The 23,855-nt window shown below is 37.4% G+C and overlaps 1 protein-coding gene across 1 annotated transcript in view; it reads left to right on the top strand.

Annotated features, from left to right (window-relative positions):
• The window catches only part of LOC150087120 (twitchin-like), a 3,511,780-nt gene that overhangs the window by 1,537,995 nt on the left and 1,949,930 nt on the right, over positions 1–23,855 (top strand). The window contains 2 exon segments of the mRNA XM_090372971.1: positions 10,639–10,938; positions 21,463–21,765. Of these exon segments, the coding sequence (XP_090229097.1) occupies positions 10,639–10,938; positions 21,463–21,765 (603 nt within the window).

The raw sequence follows: 23,855 nt of genomic DNA, 5'->3' as shown, positions 1-23,855 counted from the left end.
GGGGTTTTTTTAGAGACTGATGGCAGTCATCGTGAACCAGGTGGGTATATGGGATGTGTTAGGGTAACTAATAATAAGGATAGGTTCATGTATACTTACTTGCATGTATACCAATGCTAGAAGTACAGTAAATAAATTTGATGAATATGAAGTGTTTGTCAAGACATCAAAGGCGGATATTGTTGGGATAGCAGAGACGTGGTGTCACACAGATATAAGGAATGCAGAACTGCATTTCCGACCCACCCAACACTGCCTCGAATTTGGGGAATACAATGTGTACAGAAAGGATAGACAGGATAGGAAGGGAGAAGGTGTTATGCTGTTAAATAAGAAAAACATAAAATCAAAAGAAGTGCATCCAGTTGATATAGATGAACAGTGCACTGTTGAGTCAGTTTGGTGTGACATAAGCACTGTGAAAGCAAAAATAAGAGTAGGAGTGTGTTATAGGCCTAATGACTCGAATGAGTACAATGAACAATTGTACAGAGAAATAGAGTGGGCTAGTAAATCAGAATGTCTTGTGATGGGGAATTTTAACTTAACAGATATTGACTGGAACTTGTGGGTTGGTCGCTCACACACTAGTAAGACTTTTGTGGATTTATTGGATGATTGTTTTCTGCGCCAGCATGTTTGAGAGGCAACCAGAGAGGGTATTACTCTTGATCTGGTTATCAGCAGTGATCATTCGTGTGTTAAGAATTTGCAGATAAAGGAACCACTAGGTGGTAGTGATCACAGTGTACTGATGTGGGATTTACTTAAAGATATAATTACTATTAGGGGTAAAGGAAAGGGTTTTTGCTTCCGTAGAGGTGAGTACAGAGGTCTCAGACAGTTTTTAAATTCTGTACAGTGGGATCAATTGACGATGTTACCAACAGTAAATTCTAAGTGGGAAGCATTCAAGGAATTAATCGTGGATGCTACTAAAAGTTTCATACCTATTAAGAAATATTGTTCAAGGTTTAGGCCTAAATGGTTATCAAATGAACTAATGAGACTCATGACAGAGAAGAAAAATGCATGGGATGCATATAAATCATCAAGTGACTCAGAAGCCTATGGCAGATATAAGTTAGTCTATAATCAAGTCACAGAGGAGGTTAGGTAGGCGAAGGCAGATTACGAGAAATCTTTGGCAAAGGATGCTAAGAAAAACAGCAAGGATTTCTTTACTTATATAAACTCTAAAAGGAAGGGGATGGATCTGATTGGTCTACTTGATATCGATGGTTCCACTGTTGATGATCCTGCTCAGATAGCAAACAAACTGAATGAGTATTTTGCAACTGCATTTGCACATGAGGAGTTATTAAGGTTTGAAAATGGCAGAAGGTTATCAAATTGTAGCAGGGTGCTTAATGATTTTGTAATAACTGAGAGCAAAGTGGAGGAGAAATTGTTGAAGTTAAACAAGGAAGGCATCTGGGGTGGATGGAATCTATCCAGTTATATTAAAGGAGGCAGAAAAGCAACTCAGCAAACCCTTAGCAATAATTACGAGAGCATCCTTGGACTCGGGAGGTCCCCGTGGACTGGAGATGTGCAAATGTATCCCCAATTCACAAACGGGAATCGAAGGGTGACACGAGTAATTACAGACCACTTTAATTTCTGTTCCGGGTAAAATAATGGAGTCACTGGTTAAAGATGCATTGCAGGATCATCTAGACCAGACTGCAGCAATAATTCAGACACAGCATGGGTTTGTTAAGGGAGAGTCTTGTCTGACAAATTTGATAGGATATTATGATGTGGTTACAAAGGAATTGGATGCAAAAAATTATTTTGATATCATATATTTGGATTTCAGGAAAGCTTTTGACACTGTTGCGCATGGAAGACTATTGTACAAATTGGAGCAGAATGGTATTAAGGGTAAGTTGCTACAATGGATAAAAGGATGGTTGAGTGGGAGAAGACAGAGGGTGGTAATTAATGGGTGCTGCTCTTCGTGGACTAATGTTATTAGTGGAGTCACACAGGGTTCAGTGTTGGGTCCTTTGTTGTTTTGTATATTTTGTATATTTATCAATGATATTTATGAAGGTATATAAGTCTTAGTGTCGAAGTTTGCAGATGATACAAAGTTTGGCAGGGTTGTTAATGACAGTAATGGCAGTGTGCTACTGCAACAGGATCTAGATAATTTGGGCAGATGTGCTAAGAAGTGGCAACTGAAATTTAACCTTGACAAATGCAAAGTACTGCATATGGGTAGAAGTAACTCTAGAGGAATGTACCAGCTGTGTGGTACTACATTTAAGGTGGTAGAAAATGAAAAAGACCCTGGCTATATAACCTGGGCAGTCAGATATGAAGTTTTCTGAGCAATGCAGACAGGCTGCCAGGGCAGGTCATGGGGTTTTGTCAATGATATATAGGAATTTTGCTAGCAGGGAAAAGGAGGTGATTGTCCCTCTGTATAAGGCAATGGTCAGGCCATGCCTTGAGTACTGCGTACAGGTCTGGAGGCCTCATTTTAGGAAGGATGTAGAGGATTTACTTGAGCATGTACAGAGAAGGGCAACAAGATTGCTGAGGGGAATGAAGGGATCCTCTTACCAAGAGAGGCTTAAGTTCTGCCTATTTCAGTGACTGGAGACTAGGTACCTGCACAGGGATCTGATTGAGGTGTATAAGGCCTTGAATGGATTGAGCACGCTGAATTCTGATGGGATCCTTCCACTTGTTCAGATTACGAACCTAAGGGGGCCATAAATTCAAATTAAGAAAAGACAGATGTAGAATAGATGTGCGGAAATTTGCCTTTAGCCAGCGGATGGTTAATTGCCGGAACAAACTTCCATCTCTCATTGTGGAAGTTGATAGATTAAATAAATTTAAGGAGGAACTGGACAGGCATTTTGAGGGAATGGTGTGATTTTTTTTTTTTTTTTTTTTTTTTGGCTGATGCTGCCTAAGCTCATTCACTTGCTTACTTGCATCACATGCCACCACCACTACTACTACTACTATATGACCTAACCATGAATTTATGGAAGAGGATAATCACCCCCCCCCCCCTTATCTCTGCTAGCGAAATTCCTGTATATCATTGACAAACCCCATGAGCTGTACTGGCAGTCTATCTACATTTCTCAGAGAACTTCATATCTTGCTGCACAATTACCCCCATCTTCCACTACCCTGAGTGTAGTACTACACAGTACTACACTATGCAGTGCTTTGCATTTATCAATGTTAAATTGAAATTGCCATTTTTCATCCCATCTGCCCAACTTATCTAGATCCCGTTGCAGTAGCATACTGTCATTATCCATCTTGCCACCCTTTTTGTATCACCTGCAAACTTGGACATTAAGCCAGATAATCAATATCATCAATAAATATTGAAAACAATAATGGGCTCAATACTGAACCCTGGCAGACTCTGTTAATAACATTAGTCCACAGACAGCAGTGTTCATTGATTACCACTTTCTGCTGTTTCCTACTCAACCATTGCTTTTTACATAGCAGCAACTTGCCCTTAATGCCCCACTGCTCCAATTTGTACAGCAGTCTTTTATGTGCAACATTATAAAAATCTTACCTGGAATATATGATATCAAAATTATTTTTTTGCATCCAGTTCCTTTGTGACCACATCATAGTAACCAATCAAATTGGTCAGACAGGACTTCCTCTTAACAAATCCATGCTGTGTTTAAAGTATAATTTGGCTTTGTCTAGGTGATCTTACATTACTTCTTTCTCCAGCGAACTCCATTGTTTTCCCTGGAACAGAAGTTAAACTAACAGGTCTGTAATTAATCATGTGTCCCTTTGTGAATTGGGGATACATTTGCACATGCACAGTCTACGTGGACCTCCCCTGAATCCACAGGTGCTCTTGTAATTATGGCTAAGGGGTTTGCTTACTTCCTTCCCTGCCTCCCTTAATATAACTGGAGAGATCTCATGCAACCCAACACCTTTCTTATGGTTAACATCAATGATTTCTCTTCCACATTACTCTAAATTATTACAAAATCATTTAGGTCCCTGTTAGAGTTTGACAAACATCTGGCATTGCCTTCCCTAAAGAATTCCATGTGTGTGAATGTAGATGCAAAATACTCATTCAATTTGTAAGCAACCTGAGCAGGATCATCAACAGTCAAACCATCGATGTTGAGCAGACCAATTTGATTCCTCCCCTTCCTTCTAGTATATGCACCCGTTGGGGTGCATAAATAAAGAAAGCTTTTCTGTTTTTCTTTGCATGTTTTGCTGGAGATTTCTTGTAATATGCCTTCACTTGCCTGACGTCCTTTGTGACTTGATTACAGACTAATTTATATCTACCATAGGATTCTCTGTCACCTGATAATTTATATGCATCATATGCACTTTTCTTCTTTGCCACTAGTTTCATCAGTTCATCTGACATTCATTTAGGCCTGTACCATGAATAGTATTTCTTAGTTGGTAGGAAAAGCCCAGTAGTGTCTATGATTATTTCCTTGAATGTTTTCCATTTAGTATTTGCTGTTAGTAACATCATCAGTTGGTCCTACTGTATAGAATTTAAAAACTGTCTGAGACCACCATAGTCTCCTTTACAAAAGCAACAAAAACCCTTTCCCTTGATGGCGGTTATATTTTAAGTATCATAGTGTTTTGAAAAATTAGTTAAATTTGTATCTTTTTTTATTGTAAGAATTCATTAAGGTATATAGAAGGCGCAGTGTGCCTTCTATATGCAATTTTTGAGATCCAGTAGAGATTGTTCGATCCTATAGTGTACATTTCCAGAATTATTGTAGAATACATTGCTTGCAAGGTGGCCCTGAGTGCCACCTTCCAGCGAATTATCTAGCCTGGGAATTATTATAAAGAGCTTATTTTTGTGTGAGTTTTTGCAATATCTCTTTAAACTCCTACTGCATATATTAATAACATTTAGCACATTAAAACTTACTAATACAGAAAGGAAAGTCACCTTTCTTTATATTAATCACTTACTAACTTTTTTTTCCCTCTTGGTCACTAGGTGGCACCGCTCCTTCCTCCACGTGGTGGGGATGGAAACCTGGGAGGAAAAGCTCTCACTCTTGGGGCCAAAGGAGCAAATACCATCGATTCTGACAACAAAGTCACAAAATCCTCTAACATAGCCCAATAAACTCAAGAACGTGAAGAAATTAGTACAAACATGGCCAAAAGACAAAAAACCGATATATATGAGATACCCGCTCCAAAGTATCTCATCATCCATTCTACGGACGAACAGTCCACAGGAAAATTATCCCCTTTCCTGATACAAAAATGTCTGGAAAGCATAGCTGGAACTCCAAAAGCAGTAAAAAAGATTAAAATCAGGTGACCTACTAATTGAGACAGCCAATATACGACAGTCAGAGCAACTAATTAAAACGTCCACTTTTGGCAGAATCCCAGTATCAGTTACACCCCATAATACTCTAAACACCTCGAAAGGAATAATCTCTGAATGGGATCTCCTCAATATAACAGAAGAAGAAATATTACAAGAAATGAAAACCCAAGGGGTCATTCATGTTAAAAGAATAATGGTAAAAAAAGAAGGAATAATCATCCGGACCAAAAATATCATTTTAACTTTCAACACTACAAGTCAACCACAGCATGTGAAAGCAGGATACTTGCTTTATCAAATCTGATCCTACATACCAAATCCTATTCAATGGTTTAAATGTCAAAAATACAGACATTCACAAACAACATGCAGAGGAACAGCAATATGTGCCAAATGTGGTTCCCAAGAACACACCAATCAAGAATGCACAACTGAGCACCCTAAATGCCCAAACTGTAGTGGAACCCACACTGCCTACTCTCGAGAATGCAAAAGATGGAAGCAGGAAAGGAAAATCCAAAAATACAAAGCAGAACACAAAGTTACATACCAAGAAGCTAGAAAGACGGTACAACCAGTCAACACAAGGAAACCTACTTACGCACAGATAACACAAATAGTACAAATAGCCCAGAACCAACAAACAACAGGATCACAAACCAAAGTCACAATCACACCAAATGAATCATTGTCGGATTGGGCATACAAATGGCTCATGCCCCCAAAACAGCAGAAACGAGAACAAGCAGCAAACACCCCTATCTCAGTTCCACCAACAGTAATTTCACCGCTGCAGGAAAATTCAAAGAAGATATTTCCATAATAATGCACCATGCTGCTGAAGAAATGGACACAGCAGGAAAAACACAACTAGAACCCATTCTAGAAATATTTGCCAAGGAAGATATGGACACTGGAAAGCCATATTCTCCTAAAAAAGACAAACCACGGAAAGAAAAATTTAAAACAGTAACGAGAAAACAACCAGAAAACTCATCTAAAACAAAACAATGAGTAGTACCTTTTCAATGGAATTACCGAGGTTTCCGTAAGAATGTTGACGATGTTCATGATTTAATTTTTCAATATCACCCGATATGTTTCAGCTTACAAGAAACATATCTAAAACCTGACGATACAATCTTAATCAAGAACTACACTATACATAGACGAGACTGAATAAATAATTCTATAGCCCATGGTGGAGTAGCAATTCTTGTCAATTCTCACATACCAGTCCAAGCATTCCACCTACAAACCACTCTTGAGGCAGTAGCAGTATTTATAGCAACAAGTAGTTTAATAACAATAGTATCAATATATTTACCCCCCGAACCAAGAAATAAATTATAAAGACTTGGAGGAACTAATAGATCAACTACTCCCTCCTTACTGTATAATGGGGGATCTATTTTAATAAAATAGATCCCCCATTATACATTTAAAATTTTAATAAAAGAGGACATCAAATAGAAAAAGTAATAGATGCCAAAAATCTAATCCTCCTGAATAGCGGAAAACACACGTATATCCACCTTACAACTCAAACCAGCTCAGTGATAGACCTTACTTTGTGCTCCCCAGCATTATATCCTATTTTAGAATGGACAGTTCATGAAGATCCATTACACAGCTACCATTACCCCATTATTGTCACTTTAACAAAAGACACCGTATGTCAATCTAGACGAAAACCCAAATGGAAATTTCACAAAGCAGACTGGGAAAAATTCAAAAGTTTAGCAGTAATCTAACAACAGAAAGTCTGAAAACTAACCATTGACCAAGCAGTACAATATGTAATCATTCAAATTTGCCAAGCAGCAGAACAATCAATACCAAAAACGTCTACCAAACTTCCTCTATTCCCAGAGCCTTGGTGGAATGAGGAATATGCCCAAGCAAAATGAGATAGAAACAGAGCATGGAATATTTTTCACAGAAATCCTACCACAGACAATCTAATACATTTTAAAAAAATGAGAGCAAGAGCAAGATATGTCAGATGGGCATGCAAGAAAGCCTCTTGGATACGTTTTGCCTCAACCATAAATAGAACTACAAATACTAAAACAGTTTGGGATAAAATAAGAAAAATGAACAATAGATACCAAAATTTATTACATCCAATTATCAATTGGCAAGGACAGGATATCGCTGATCCAAAAGAAATAGCAAATGCTTTAGGTGAAACTTTTGCCAAAATATCTGCCACTACATCCTATTCACCGAAATTCCAGAAATATAAAAATCATCAAGAAAAATACAACTTAAAATTCTCCACAAAATATGTAGAACAATATAACCATCCACTAACCATAACAGAACTCCATAAGGCACTGTCACAAACAAAACAAAGTGCAGAAGGTCCAGATAGCATCAATTATATAATGATAAAGAAACTCAGTGAAGAATCATTACAATCTCTACTTCTTTTATACAACAGAATTTATATGGAGCAAGAGTTTCCTAACATGTGGTATCATGCAGTTGTCCTTGCTTTCCCAAAATCTGGCAAAGATCGTACTAATCTGAACAGCTACCATCCAATAGCACTCACCAGCTGCCCAGGAAAGTTAATGGAAAAGATTATAAATGCAAGACTCATGTGGTACCTAGAAAACCATAACCTTTTGTGCACAGTGCAGTGCAGCTTCAGGAAACAGATCAACCTTGGACCTCCTGATTAAAATAGAAAACAACATACGAAATGCTTTCATTAGAAAACAAGATTTAGTCATGATATGCTTTGATATCGAAAAGGCATTCTCAGGGACATATATAACTTAAAGCTAAGAGGACATCTCTCTGTTTTCATCCAGAACTTTTTACAGCACTGAACTTTCCAAGTACGAATACAAACTACACACTCAAAGGTTTTCCTACAAGAAGGGGTACCACAGGGATTAGTCCTTAGTGCCACCTTGTTTGCAATAAAAATAAACTCTATAACCCAACAGATACCATCCACCATAAATACAGCTCTTTATGTAGATGATTTCAGTATCTCTTTCCAATCCCAAAACATGAGAACAATAGAATGCCAGTTCCAAGGTGCAATAAACAAGGTCAGCAACTGGGCTCAAAAAAATGGTTTCATAATCTCCACACAAAAAACCATAGGCATGCACTTCTGTAGGAAAAGAAACCTTCATTTACATCCGGAATTAAAACTTAATGGACAGTTAATCCCAATCACTGCCTCCGTAGCCGAGTGGTCAGGAGTGGGAGTGCAGTAGCACACGCTCTTTGAGTAGACCGGGGTTCAATCCCCTGACTGCTGAATACGGTTGATCTGCCAACCCTCACTGGACCAGCGTGGCAGATTATGGTTCATTTCTCTCAGCATGAATTGTTGAGGAGGCTTCCATCCTGCAGTGGGTTGATAATGGCTACACTTTTTTTTTTTTTTTTTTTTTTAAATCCCAATCAAGCCAACCATAAAATTTCTTGGACTTATTCTTGATAAAAAAAACTAACTTTTTTAGAACATATAAAACAACTAAGAACAAACTGCCTCAAGAAACTAAACATTTTGAGAGTCTTGTCCACAACGACCTGGAGTACAGATACAGTTACTCATGCAATTATACAGAGCCCTCATAAGATCTCAACTAGACTATGGAGCCCCTGTGTATAACTCAGCCAAACCGAGTATCCTGAGGTGGCTTGATCCAGTGCACCACAGTGCTTTACGAACAGCATTAGGAGCATATCGCACATCACTGGTCCAGAGCCTATATGCAGAGGCTCATGAACCACCACTACAACTCCGGAGACAAAACTTGCTGTTATACTATGCTGCAAAGATAAAATCAATACCTGACCACCCGATATGGACAATCGTACACAAACCAAGTTTGGAAAACTTAGAGCACATCCAAATGCTAACAAACCAGCAGGCATATATTTAAGAGACCTAATCCAGCAACATAATTTAAATCTCAATCAGATAGCAATTTCTCCTAAAATTCCATATCCACCTTGGGATACCATTCAAATGATATGCAATCTGCATATGCATAAATGGAACAAGGATTCCCTTCCTACACAAAATTTCTAACGATTACACACAGCCTACAGAGACCAACTTTGTAATTCTACCCTGATATACACAGATGGTTCCAAAACAGAAACCAAAGTAGGAATAGCAGCCAAAATTCCTGAATACCATCATTTCCAAACTACTTCCAACTGAGTGCAGCATTTATACGGCAGAACTGGAGACTATACAATTAGCCATGAACCATATATGGCTAACCAACATCGCCAACAGTATAATATTTACAGATTTGTTCAATGCTCTGCAAGCCTTAAAGGATAACACCATAAATACTCATCTGACCGTATGTAAAATTCAAAACACGCTACCAAAACTAGCAAAGCGAAAGCAAAACATAAGTTTCTGCTGGGTTCCCGGACATGTAGGAATAGATGGCAATGAACAGGCAGACTAAGCAGCAAAACAAGCAGAAAGCCCAATCAACAATACCATACCTAGACTATAAAATTCCAATTCAAAATAGCAGGAACAAAATTACAATTCGAAATAGCAAGAACAAAATTACAATTCAAAATAGCAGGAACAAAATTACAATTCGAAATAGCAGGAACAAAAATGGCAGGAACAGGCTGGTAACAAATTATTACAGATAAAACTGTTGTTACAACAATGGAAAACCAGTACAAGAACCAACAGACAAGAAGAAGTTATACTGAGCAGATTAAGAATTGGATACACCAATGTTACCCACTCCTATCTGCTCCAAGCTGAATCTTCACCTCAGTGCTCTGACTGTCACACAGTGCAAACAGTCCAACATATTCTACTTGACTGCCCTAACTTTACACGAGAACATCAGATTACCTTTAAATCCTTAAAAAGAACGGACACATTTTCATTACGAACAATATTTTCAGATAAATCTAATATATCCGAAATCTTCCAGTTTCTGAAATGCATAAACTACTATAATTTGATATAAAAATCATAACAAAAGACATCAGTGAATAAACCATAAATCATAAGTTTGGCACATTATAGCCATAGAAGCTGATGCGCCAGTAAAATATCCAAACCAACCAAAAGCTTGCAAGGTAATTCAGATTTCACAAAAGAAGCATTAGTTGCAGCAAAAACTGTTGATTCCTGCATGGATAGAAATATTTTGTAAAAAAAAAAAAAATAGTGATTTAACTAATAAGTTTAAAAAATTTCAGTGCTTGAACTCTCTGTCCCTTTTTTTTTGCTTAAATAGCAATGCTTGATTATTCTTATTATGCAGGTAAACCAAGTAAGCCTAAAGGACCACTGGAAGTAACTGATATTCAAGCTGAAGGCTGCAAACTAAAGTGGGACAAACCAGAAGATGATGGAGGCGAACCAATTCAACAATATATTATTGAAAAGATGGACACAGATACTGGACGCTGGGTACCTGTAACAACTACAAAGGAGCCAAAAGCAGATATTACTGGTCTTGTTCCTGGTAAAGAATATAAATTCCGTGTCAGAGCAGCAAATTCAGAGGGTGAATCTGAAGCATTAGAGACAGATTTGCCTATTCTAGCCAAAAATCCATATGGTAAATATTTTATTGTAAGGTATAAAATAGTTTGTTTACTAGTTTGAAACTCATCCACATGTTTGAAATTTTGCACATTTAACATCTTTAAAATTGGAAAATAGAAGCAACTAAGAGATTGATGCTTCTATTTTATGGCAATTTTTTTTTTTTTTTTTTTTTTTTGTAATTTTCAGCGGAATTAATTACTTTTGTTTTTATTTTTAAAATAAAAGGTGTAAAATAATAGCATGATTTTATAATTTTAATTTTTTAAGCCTTGAAATGAGCCTTAACTCTTTAAGCCTTCATTTTAAGGCTTAAAGAGTGTTGCAATCCATTAAGAAAGGATGAAATATCGGCATTCTTCAAGCAGAATTAAAACTATTTCAAAAATTTAGATATTACCAGGCTTTTATGTGGGAAGAAAGAAGCATATTGGTGGACATTATAAGCTAGCTAAGGGTCACCTGCAGCAAGTGTAAATTTTGCAAGTTGAGCCAGGCGCCTCCGTAGCCAGGTGGGAAGGAGCAGCAGTGCGTAGCACATGCTTCTTGATTAGACTGGGGTTCGAGCCTGTCACCACCAAATACGGAGGATGCGAAAAGGTCAGGGAATGACCACCACATATCCCAGAGCAATATGGCCTTAGTTGCTAATGCTCCTAAAAACCAAATAACAAACAAACAAACAAGCAAGTTGAGCCAAAGTGAGGTCATGGCAGAGCAGATAGGGACATAATGACAAATCGTTTCTCAACAAACATGTATTTCAACATGTATTTAAATATAAAAGTTTGGTAAAGTAGCATTTTGTTATAATTTCAGTGCACAAATTGTGCCAAAATTAATAAAAATGTATGAAAAATCAAATTTCTTTCATGATTTTTAAAGAAACCTGATGAGACGGAAACAACTGGAAGTTATTTTTTAAATCAGCATTAGAAAATGATTCAGAAACACCCTTTTCTGAGAAAATATCAGCAAATTTTTTTCAAAATGCAGAGTAGTATAATTTACCAGGCTGATTAGGCAAGAATATTGAAAAAGACGATCCACTCTATACTAGTATGGTATCTGGAATCCCACTCAATCATCAATTATAATTATAGTTTCTGCAGAAATCAATCCATGTTAGATCTTAGGGAAAGCTGAGTAGCACATGGACTGCCTTTATCTGAAAATAACTTGCCACAGTATGTCTGGATATTGAAAAAGCCTTTGAACTCCACCTGCACTTTGGTATTCTTTGAGATCTTTATGCTATAGAACTCTGAAGATCACTATGAATGATCATAGAGAATTTTCTTAAAAGTATCATAATGCTATTTTGGAAACTGTTGTCTAGAAAGAATGTGTGCTGCAGGGATTGATACTCAGCTCTTCACTCGTTGCACTTAGAATAAACAGCGTAGTGCACAAATTTTTGGCTGTTGCTGATATCTGCTTCTATACAGATGACTGCACAATAACTTGCCATTTGCAGAATATATGTTGTATTGAATGACAGTTGCAATTTGCAATAAACAAAATTGTATCATGGACTTGGCATAATTGTTGCCATCTATTGGCTTCACAAACTACAGCTATTCACTTCCACAAAATGTGCCAGCTACATACATTCAGCACATGAGTGCTCCCAGGAACTTAGCCAATAACACTTACCAATAATATCCAATTCTGAAGTGTAATTCATGAATGTGTAATTTTTTTTTTTTATTATGAAAACCCCAAACACGTGAGGTATTGGAACCTATATCCCACAAATTTATTTTCCCACATTTGGAATGGTAGGGTGGATGTAAGAGTGAACAGTTGTTTTGGAAGAAAAGTAACATCGAGAGCAAAAGAGAAAACCCAATTTTTTAGATTCAGAGAAAGCAATATTTGTAATGTGCTTATGCCACATTACATTAAAAATTAGGGAGATTAAAAATCAGGGTAATCCCAATAGAGTTATATGATTTTGCCTAGAAATCAGAGAGAGAGAGAGAGAGAGAGAGAGAGAGAGAGAGAGAGAGAGAGAGAGAGAGAGAGATAATCTTTAATGCTCTTCACGGCCAAAAAGCCAGGGGTTTACATTTGTGTCATCAATCAGTGTCATCAACGATAAACATAAGAGCAGAAGAATCCTTTTTTGTGAGCTAAAGACAGGACTAAGTTTTAGAAGGAATGAAATCAACTAAATTTATCTTTACCCCACTGGAGAATAACCTGGAGATCAGAATTTAAGGAATTGGAGTGAATTTCTGAGAAGTTGAAGCTTGTTTCTGCAGGACAAGGTTTCTCAGACTGGAAATTGGAATGAAATGCACTATCATCAGGAAAACTATGGATAGGTTTTCTGGCCAACGGAAGAAGATCACTAATATACAAGAGGAAAAGAGTGGGAGAAAGAACTAAACCTTGGGGAACACCAGCATTAGGGATACATAAACCAGAATATCACAAGCAGATGATGATGATGGAATATATACTGGTAATAGTTGATCAGATAGAAGGTTTCTAAATAGTTTAAGAGTTGGCAGTTAGTTGATTTCTCCATTACTTTTGAAACAGTAGAAGTAATTTCAGTGGGACAATAATTTAATGGAGGGATTTGTCACCCTTTTTAGAAACTGGCTGGATATGAGCAAATTTCCAAGCAGAAGGTAAAACATCTTTGGAATAAGAAAGTAAAAAAAGGCAACACAGAACAGGAGTAGGTTCAGGAGCACAGGTTTTGAGAACAAGTGGAGAAATATCATCAGGTCACCTCAACTCTACCATGTACTTAGAATTCTTAGTTTTCTTAGAATCATAATTGTTCAAAATCCTTCTGATGGAAGACCACAGAGACATTGAATGGAGTACACTGGGAATGGTGGGAGGTGGTTTACCAAAATCAGTACAAGAGTTGGAAGAAAAATAGGATGCAGCTGGTCAACTTTATCTTTGTCGCATTATACCTTTGTTTCCAACTATCTCACACCATACAGATTCTATATACAGAAAAATGCATGGGATACATACAAATTAACACGTGACACGGACGCCTATGATAGATACAAGTTGATCTGTAACCAAGTTACAAAGGAGGTTAGGCAGGCGAAGGCAGATTACGAGAGATCCTTGGCAAGGGATGCGAAGAAAAACAGCAAAGAGTTCTTTACTTATGTAAACTCTAGAAGGAAGGGGATGAATCAGATTGGTCCACTTGAGATCGATGGGTCAACTGTTGATGACCCTGCTCGGGTAGCTAACAAACTAAATGAATATTTTGCATCGACATTCACACATGAGGAGTTATTCAGCGAGGGGAATGCCAGAGGTGTATTCAACTCTAGCAGTAAGCTAGAGAATCTTGTAATAACTGAGAGCAAAGTGGAGGAGAAATTGTTGAAGATAAACACAAGAAAGGCACCTGGGGTGGATGGGATCTATCCAGTTATATTAAAGGAGGCAGCAAAGGAGGTAAGCAAACCCTTAGCCATAATTATGAGAGCTTCCTTGGACTCAGGGGAGGTACCCATTGACTGGAGATGTGCAAATGTGACCCCAATTCACAAAGGGGGATCAAAGGCTGACACAAGTAATTATAGACCTGTGAGTTTAACTTCTGTTCCCGGAAAATTAATGGAGGCACTGGTGAAAGAAGCACTGCAGGATCATCTAGACAAGACTTCAGTTATAGCTAGGACACAGCATGGTTTTGTTAAGGGGAAGTCTTGCCTGACCAATTTGATTGGATACTATGATGCAGTCACAAAAGAACTGGATGCAGGGAATAACTTTGATATTATATACTTGGATCTTAGAAAGGCTTTTGATACTGTTGCACATGGAAGACTGCTGCACAAATTGGAGCAGTGTGGCATTGGAGGCAAGTTGTTGCTATGGATAAAGGGGTGGTTGAGGGGGAGAAGACAGAGAGTGGTAATCAATGGACACTGCTCATCGTGGACTAATGTTATTAGTGGAGTCCCTCAGGGTTCAGTATTGGGGCCTTTATTGTTTTCTGTATTTATAAATGATATTGATGATGGTATATCAGGCTTAATGTCCAAGTTTGCAGACGATACGAAGGTTGGCAGGGTTGTCAAGGACACTACTGACACTATGCTGCTGCAACAGGATTTGGAAAGGTTGAGCAGATGGGCTTCGAGGTGGCAAATGAAGTTTAACATTGACAAATGTAAAGTACTACATATGGGAAACAGCAACCCCAGAGCAACTCTGTGGTACTACACTGACAGTGGTAGAGAATGAAAGGGACCTGGGGGTGGTGGTGCAGGCAGATATGAAGTTCTCTGAGCAGTGCAGACGAGCTGCAAGAGTAGCTCATGGTGTATTGTCAATGATATATAGGAATTTTTCTAGCAGGGATAAGGAGGTGATTATTCCCTTGTATAAGGCAATGGTCAGGCCACACCTAGAGTACTGTATACAGGCCTGGAGGCCTCATTTCAGGAAGGATATAGAGCTGCTGGAACGAGTACAGAGAAGGGCAACTAGATTGGTGAATGGGACAAAGGGGTTCTCTTACGAAGAAAGGCTTAAGTTTTGCAAATTACAGTGTCTGGAAACTAGGCACCAGCGGGGTGATCTGATAGAGGTGTACAAAGCCTTGAATGGTTTGAGCATGCTCAATGCTGATGGGATTCTTCCTCTAGCTCAGAAAAATCACCTGAGAGGGCATAAATTCAAATTGAGGAAAGACAGATGTAGGATAGATGTGCGGAAATTTGCCTTTAGCCAGCGGGTGGTTGGTGGGTGGAACAGACTTCCATCCCTTGTCGTGGAAGTTGATAGCCTAAATAAGTTTAAGGCTCAGCTGGACAGGTATTTCGAACGAACAGAGGGGTGAAGTGGAAGTGGTTATTTTTATTTATTTATGTTACTTTTTTTTTTTTTTTTTTTTTTTGGCTGATGCTGCATAAGCTTGCTTTCTTGCATCAAATGCCTCTACTAATGCTAATGCTATACTAGCACGTGAAATGTCTGAATCCGGGAAAGCTATCGTCGCACTCAGGCTGCTTCTGATAAGAAGCATTACCCCCACCACCCCTTCTATCTACCCTATCCTTCCTAAATACATTATACAAGCTGTACTGAAACTCATCATCCCCAATTTCCGGGTGGCACCACGTCTCCATAAGCCCTATTATGTCTGCGTTACTTGTTTTAACCAGCAGTTCGAATTCTCTCATTTTATTGACAACACTTCTAACATTACTATATAAACAATTAAGACTTACTGTTCTTGTATATTTAACAACCCTAACACAACTCTTGAAGTTTTTTTAGGCTCTCTTTCCTGGCATTAGCTACCTGCTCACTTGAAACGTTTCTGTCCCCAGAACATCTAGATAATATGGGCAGTTGGGGTAACAGATAAGAACTCTTGAGGTATGTGCAAGAGTTACTTTGACCAATATTATCAGATAAACGCGTGTCAGTATTACCCACATCCCCCCTAACTAGCAGTTTCCCTAAATCTTTAATGTATCCTCAATAATACTGGCAAAAACTTTTGCACCACCTTTGTTTAAGTGTATCCCATCTCTACAAAACAAATTCCTTCTACCTACAAGTGGGGGCCATGCTGATAGAAATTTTCCCCCTCCCCTAAAGCCTTGCAGAGTCCTTCAAGTCTTAGTTAATCCACAAGGCTTTTAACATATAATCCCTCCTGTGGTGTCTGGGCAAAATTGCAGACACATAGACATTATGGCCTAGCTCGTGGCATTTCCTCAGCATGGTCCTGTATTTTTCCAACAAATCATCAGATCCTGTATGTTTAATGTCATTAGTCCCCACATGAATAATAATATTCTCTTTACCCCCTTTAAAATCTGACAATCTGTTGATGACATCATTAATAGTTGCTCCCGGCAGGCATACCCTGGTTCTACTCCACCTATCCTTATTACAAAAAATATTCCCCGTTTCCCCGACAATGGAGTCTCCTAATAAAACAATGTCCTTTTTTAACCAGAGTAATTTGCACTTGGTTTTCTGTTTTGAGGCCCAAATCGGGTGTGCATCACTTGGTAGATTGCTGGAGTCTTGAATACCTGACGAGCTCCAAAATGCATTATTCTTGAGGGAAAGCACCCATTTTTTCAGGGACTCATTGTTCCATCAATGCAACAAATTGTAATTTAAGATCGGTGCACTCCTTACATCGATCACAAAGAAAAGAATCCCCAGGTGAGCTAGGATAAGTCACCAGGTCGACTTTGGAAAACATTCCACAGGTTCCGCAACAAATTAAATCATGACTCACCCGTAAATCGCCATTGGCTATTTCCGTGTGAGTCATGATACCCTGTGATGTGTTTAAGGCAGATCTCGTAATTACCATTATAAAATTAGCTAAATATCAATGAAAATTAACTTTAAAAAATTATATCTATATATTATTGAAAACAAACTGTTACAGGAAAACCTATAACAAAATAATCCAACAATATCTAAATAAATCAAATATTTAAAAGCACTAATCAACAGTAATCCAATCCACTTAACTGAGGAGCCCTGACGAAGCGCATCTGCTCACCTTGAATGCCAACCTCGAATGTTATAAAATTAAAATCTGATGTTAGCTAAAAATAAATATTGATACATAATCAGGTATTTCTTCAGGGGACTACACCTGATCATGTATCAAAAACTGTTTTTCTATACTTGTCCTGACTTATGGAAGAAAAGGAAATTTAAAAATAAAAATAAGTGAGAGCAAATAGGAGGGAAAAGCAGTAGAACTTCCACAAAAATATGGACAAGGTAGTCCCAATGCAGTGTACATTATAGAACATAAGAAATTAAAGTAAATTAAGAAGTAAAATAGCAATAAAATTATAATAAGTACTTACAGTGTAATTAAGATGCAATAATAGGTGGTTATAAGTGAAAGACGTGATTTAGTAAAAAAAATTTTTTGGGAGAATTTGTACATGAAGATAACGCAAGCAAATGACATAAGGCAAGGGCGTGAATTGAGAAAAGGGAAGGGATGAAAATGTAGATAAAAAAATTCTCCCAAAAAAAATATTACTAAATCTAATATCTTTTCTTTACTTTTTATCTTTATACTTTCTACCTCTACTTTTTCCCATTCGTAAAGCTGTTAGTGCAATACGAGGGTGATACAAAGGTTCCTACTATACTTAATCTCTCACTATCTTTGCCGTTATTTTATTTAGATACACATTTATCATTTACCTATCCTTAATTCACTCCCTAGTCTTATACCTTTTGCCTGCTCTTAATTCTATTTACATATTATTTTTACAAATTCTACTAAATTCACCAAACTTCTATTTGCATTTTCTACCTGAATTTGTACTCAGTTAGTTTTTTACAATATACACCTAGTTTTAATTTACCTTAATTATTTTATGCAATATACACTGCATTGGGACTACCTTCTCCATACTTTGTGAGAGTTATACTGCTTTCCTCTTTCGATCCCACTTAATTTATTATTAAAATTCTTCTCTTCCACAAGTATAGAAATGCAGTTCTTGATGCATGATCAGGTGTAGTATATTGTATGTCAATCATATATCAATTTACTTTTGATAGCATCACATTTAATTGCATATTTGCTCTACCCCCTTTTGAATTATAGCCAAATTTACCCACCCTTATCTGATGCTAGCTGCCATTACTTTTATTTATTTATCATTTTGATTTAATCATTTTTACTTTACAGGTCACTCCTCTTTAATTGGCTATACAATTCAGACTATGATTTTATGATTTTACCTAATTCATCAGAACTTATAGAATATTCTCATTCTTTTTCCCTCTCCACACCTACATTTTCTCATATTTCTGCTATCCTTTTAGCTTTTGGCATTATGTATAACTTACACTTCCATCTTCACGCCTAACTGTCATATTTATTAAAAGATACTGATATAAACTTCTGCATCCTTTGCTGCTGCTTTGCACACTCTGGTGCATTTGTCATAAATAATTTATTTTATTTTTATCTTTCCACTAATACTCTGGGTTTTAACCCATTATATCGTATATTTCATATATACATATATATACACTTGTGTTCAAAAAAGTGCATCACCTATAAATTTCACATTTCTAGCCCTTTTTCGCGATGGAATGTTACATTAATGACTAATATCACAAATATAAATATAAACAAAAGATATTTATTAATAGTTAAGGCAAAACTAAGTAATATTTGACAAGCAGGTGCTCTCAAAATATTCCAAAATGAGAATTTGCAACCTTTATACAACCATTTTGGTAAACACAATAATTATGGCTGAAATGCTATCAGAAGCCCTCAATTTGTTTCAGTTTATCATTTTAAATGGAAAACAAAATGAAAAGTTCACCAGGTTCAAACTAATATTTAGTTGAACTGCCTCTGGCCCTGGTGACGGCAGCACACCGTCGAGGCATTGACAAGATCAATTTCTGAAGATAATCAACTGATAGTTCGTGGTTCAAAACATGAATTATGGCTTCCTGAAGTTCATGAAGGGTCTTTAGTTTCTTTCTGGCAACTGCAGATTCCACACGATACCAACAGTTCTCTATAGAATTCAGGACCGGGCTGTTTCCTGGCCAGCTACCAGTTGTAATGGACCGTTCTTCCAACCATTTTTTTCACCTGTAACAAATGTAAACACATTACTGTTGAATCTGTAATACAGAAATGAAGCTAAAGTAACTACAGAAGTGCCCACTTACACTTTTTTCCCGATGACAAGGAGCAGAGTCATCCTCAAAGATGCAGTTACTTGGCAGGCTGAAATGGTCTCTAATGGTTGGCAGCAATTTGCCTTCCAATATAGCCAGGTTATCCATTGGCATTTATGGAACCTTTTATAAACTGCAGGTGATCTACTCCGCAATCTGAAATGCACCACCATATCATTGACTGGTAGGGAATTTCACTGTAGACACCATAGTCTGGATGGTATTCTTTACTATGTCTACAGTGAATTGTTTATCTCCCATCAGAGGTAGAATTTTTTCTCATCTGAGAAAATAACTGACTTCCAATGTTCGGAGTCCATTTGACATGATTCTTACACCAAATTAATTGGGCCTTTTTCATTTTTTGTGTGACAAGGGGCTTCTTCTTAGGACGATGGGCTAGAAGGCCATTTTTGAAGAGGCATCTTCTGACTGTTACTGCACTTGCTACAACTCCTGTATGTTCTTCCCATTCTCTTTTCAGCTCAGACGAAGAAGCTTTATGATTTTTAAGGCATAAGCACTTCAAAACGTGGTCCTGTTTTGGCATAGACTCATTTGCATCCGGTTCCGTTTTTCCTATCAGCAGAACCAGTATTCTTGAGTTTGGAAAGAAATCTACTCACTGTCGACTGATTACAAAACAGTCTATAAGCAATATGACGGGAAGAACATCCTTCCTCATGTAAAGCAACAATAGCACTCTTTCTTCGTGGCGTCAACTGCACATAACTCGGCATCTTGACACAAGCAAGGAATGATTGCAACTCTTGCAGAGCATGCTTATATAGCTGAAAGTAACAGCTGGCTGATGCAATATTGCATCATCATTTAAGCATGTCGATATTATCTGATGCAATCTGTAAGAAATACTGCCATATAGTTAGGTTATTCGGACGACAATTACAATTTTAAGCGGTGATGCACTTTCTTTGAACACCAGTGTACATATATATATATATATATATTAGCATTAGTAAAGGCATATGATGTAAGAAAGCAAGCTTATACAGCATCAACCAAAAAAAAAAAAAAAAAAACCCTTCCCATTTCACCTATCAATTCACTCCAAAAGTTTGTCTAGGCCTCACACTTCTCAACGAGATCACCTCACAGGTGCCCAGCCTCCAGATGCCACATTTGACAGAACTTAAGCCCTCCTGGCAAGAGAAATCCTCTGATCCACTCACCAACTCCATTGCTGCTCTCTGCACTCACCCCAGCATCTCCACACCCCTCCCAAAATGAGGCCTCCAGATTTGTATGCAGTAATCAAGGTGTGACGCCTTACCATTGCCTTATACAAGGAGATAATCACCTCCCCATCCATGCTAGCAAAACTCCCGTATATCACTGACAAGTCCCCATGAGAAACTCCTGCAACCTGTCTGTGCTGCTCAGAAAACCCCACATCAGACCACACAACCCCCCCCACCCGACTACCCTCACTTTCTGCCACCCCGAGTACAGCACCGCACAGTTGGCATGTCACTCTGCGGCTACTGCTACCCATATGATTAAGTACTATAACCATAAAAGTGCTGAAAAATAAATTAATAAATAGTAATAAAATTGATTCTAAAATTAGCAATTCTATCATTATTGCTCAGCTTTACACAGCTAATAAATATAAATTTGTATGAATGTTGAAATATGCTTTAATCTTACAAGGATAAATAAATAAAAAAGAATTTATCTTCATGTTACAGAAGTTTATAATAATATACAAATCAATATTATTTTTGTTACAGTAATATTAATAACATTTTCTTTCCATTGTTTGTATAATGTATGAACAAAACATGTTTAATCATTATATTCTAAATTCTAGATGAACCCGGTAAACCAGGCAAACCGACGGCTAAAGACTGGGATAAGCATCACGTTGACCTCAGTTGGAGTCCTCCTGTTACAGATGGTGGAGCACCAATTACAAGCTATATTATAGAGAAGAAAGATAAATATAGTTCCAAATGGCAGAAAGCTATTGAAATCATTGGAGATAAATGTGAAGCACAAGTACCAGACTTAATTGAAGGCATGGAATATCAGTTCAGAGTAAAAGCAGTAAATAAAGCTGGACCTGGCACACCTAGTGATGGAAGTGACGTGGTTATGGCTAAGGCTAGATTTAGTAAGAAAGTTTAAGTTGATATTATTTTTTAATTAGCATCCATGTGTATATATTTTATTATTTATTATTATTAATATTATTTTTTTATTATTATTAGCTATATGGTGCAAGGAAGCCCACAGCCAAAAAAAAATTTTAAATACAGAATTTTAAATTTGAGATTTTAAATACAAATTAAAAAATAAAATATGATACAATAAAATTAAGTTCATATTATCCATGTATGAACCAGTGCAATGTTGAATCAGATTTGTTTGACATAAGCACTGAGAGGGCAAAAATGAGAGTAGGAGTGTATTATAGGCCTAATGACTCTGAGTACAACGACAACTGTACAGAGAAATAGAATGGGCCAGAAAATTGGAATGTCTTCTAATGAGGAATTTTAACTTTCCAGATATTAGCGGGAACTTGTGGGTTGATCATTCACACACTAGCAAGACTTCTGTGGATTTATTCAGTGATTGTTTTCTACAGCAGCAAGTTCGAGAGGCAACGAGAGGGAGTAATACTCTTGATCTGATTATCAGCAGTGATTTTTCATGCATTAAGAATCTGCAGATAAAGGAACCACTAGGTGGCAGTGATCACTGTGTAGTGACATGGGATTTACTTAAAGATGTAACTGCCATCAGGGGTAAAGAGAAAGGCTTTTGCTTTCGTATGGTGACTATGGTAGTCTCAGACAGTTTTTAAATTCTACAGAGGAGGGACAACTGATGATGTTACCAATAGCTAATTCTAAATGGAAAGCATTCAAGGAATCAATCTTGGAAGCTAATTAACCTTGGCTTTTCATACCAACTAAAAAAATACTATTCAAGATTTAGGCCTAAATGGATGTCAGATGAACTATTGAGACTCATGGTAGAGAAGAAAAATGGATGGGATGCATATAAATTATCAGGTGACACAGAAGCCTATGGTAGGTATAAGCTAGTCTGTAATCAAGTCACAAAGGAGGTTAGGCAGGCAAAGGCAGATTATGAGAAATCTTTGGCAAAGGATGCAAAGAAAAACAGAAAAGAGTTCTTTTCTTATGTAAATTCTAGAAGGAAGGGGATAAATCAGATTGGTCCACATTAACATTGATATCAATATCAATGGTTAAACATAAGGAAGGAACCTGGGATGGATGGGATCTATGCAGTTATATTAACTGCACAGCAGTGATTCTTTTTTGCATTGGGAATTTGCAGATAAAAGACCCACTAGGGAGCTGTGATAGTGATGTATTGATGCAGAATTTGCTTGAAGATATAGCAACTGTCAAAGGCAAGGGAAAGTGCTTTTGCTTTCATAAAGGTGACCACAGCAGTATCAGACAGGTTTTAAATTCAAAGCAGTGGGAGCAACTGATGAAGTTACCAACAGCAAATTCTAAATTATTATTATTATTATTAATATCCATATGATGCAAGGAAGCCTGAGGCTTATGCTACACCAGGAAAAAAAAAAAAAAGTTCCCGAGTAACCCTTAGAGAGAGAGAGAGAGAGAGAGAGAGAGAGAGAGAGAGAGAGTCAAAAGTAGAAGGGAATCACCAAGAAAGAGAAGAATGATGATATCCAGCTCAGGACCCTGGGTGTGCCAAGTCCATACTCACCAGGTGTTAGCCCCCGGGGTTAATGAGAAGCATGGGCTGTGAAGTGGCAATTGAAGTTTAATGTTGACAAATGCAAAGTAGTGATATGGAAAGCAGCAATCCTAGATTTTTTTTTTTTTTTTTTATGAAAACCCCAAACACAAAAGGTATCAAAACCTATAGTAGTTAGTACCGTTCATGGGTTGAAGGAGAAGTATGGGGGGAGGGGGATGCCGGAAACTTTGCACTAGAGACTAATGAAGCCTCCAATAAGCAAAGTGGTGGTATTTCACCGGTTGATAAAAGTCATCTACCACCTGAGAATTAATGCTAGTTGTGTGTTACTGCACTCAGACTTCATGGTAATTGTGTGGCCAAATATGAAATGATATGACCTTAAACAAAAAAAAAAAAAAAAAAACCACATATGAAGAAGGACTGTATTCTAATAAAGTATAATTTTAACCTGGCAGTGGTGTTGCCACCATTATTTAAACACAGTGGTGG

Source organism: Mastigoproctus giganteus, chromosome 4 (assembly GCF_048544385.1).
Source record: "Mastigoproctus giganteus isolate SK-2022 chromosome 4, ASM4854438v1, whole genome shotgun sequence".
Taxonomy (NCBI): Eukaryota; Metazoa; Arthropoda; class Arachnida; order Uropygi; family Thelyphonidae; genus Mastigoproctus; species Mastigoproctus giganteus.
The sequence above is the reverse complement of the archived record's forward strand: the minus strand, read 5'-3'. Positions and strand labels throughout refer to the sequence as shown.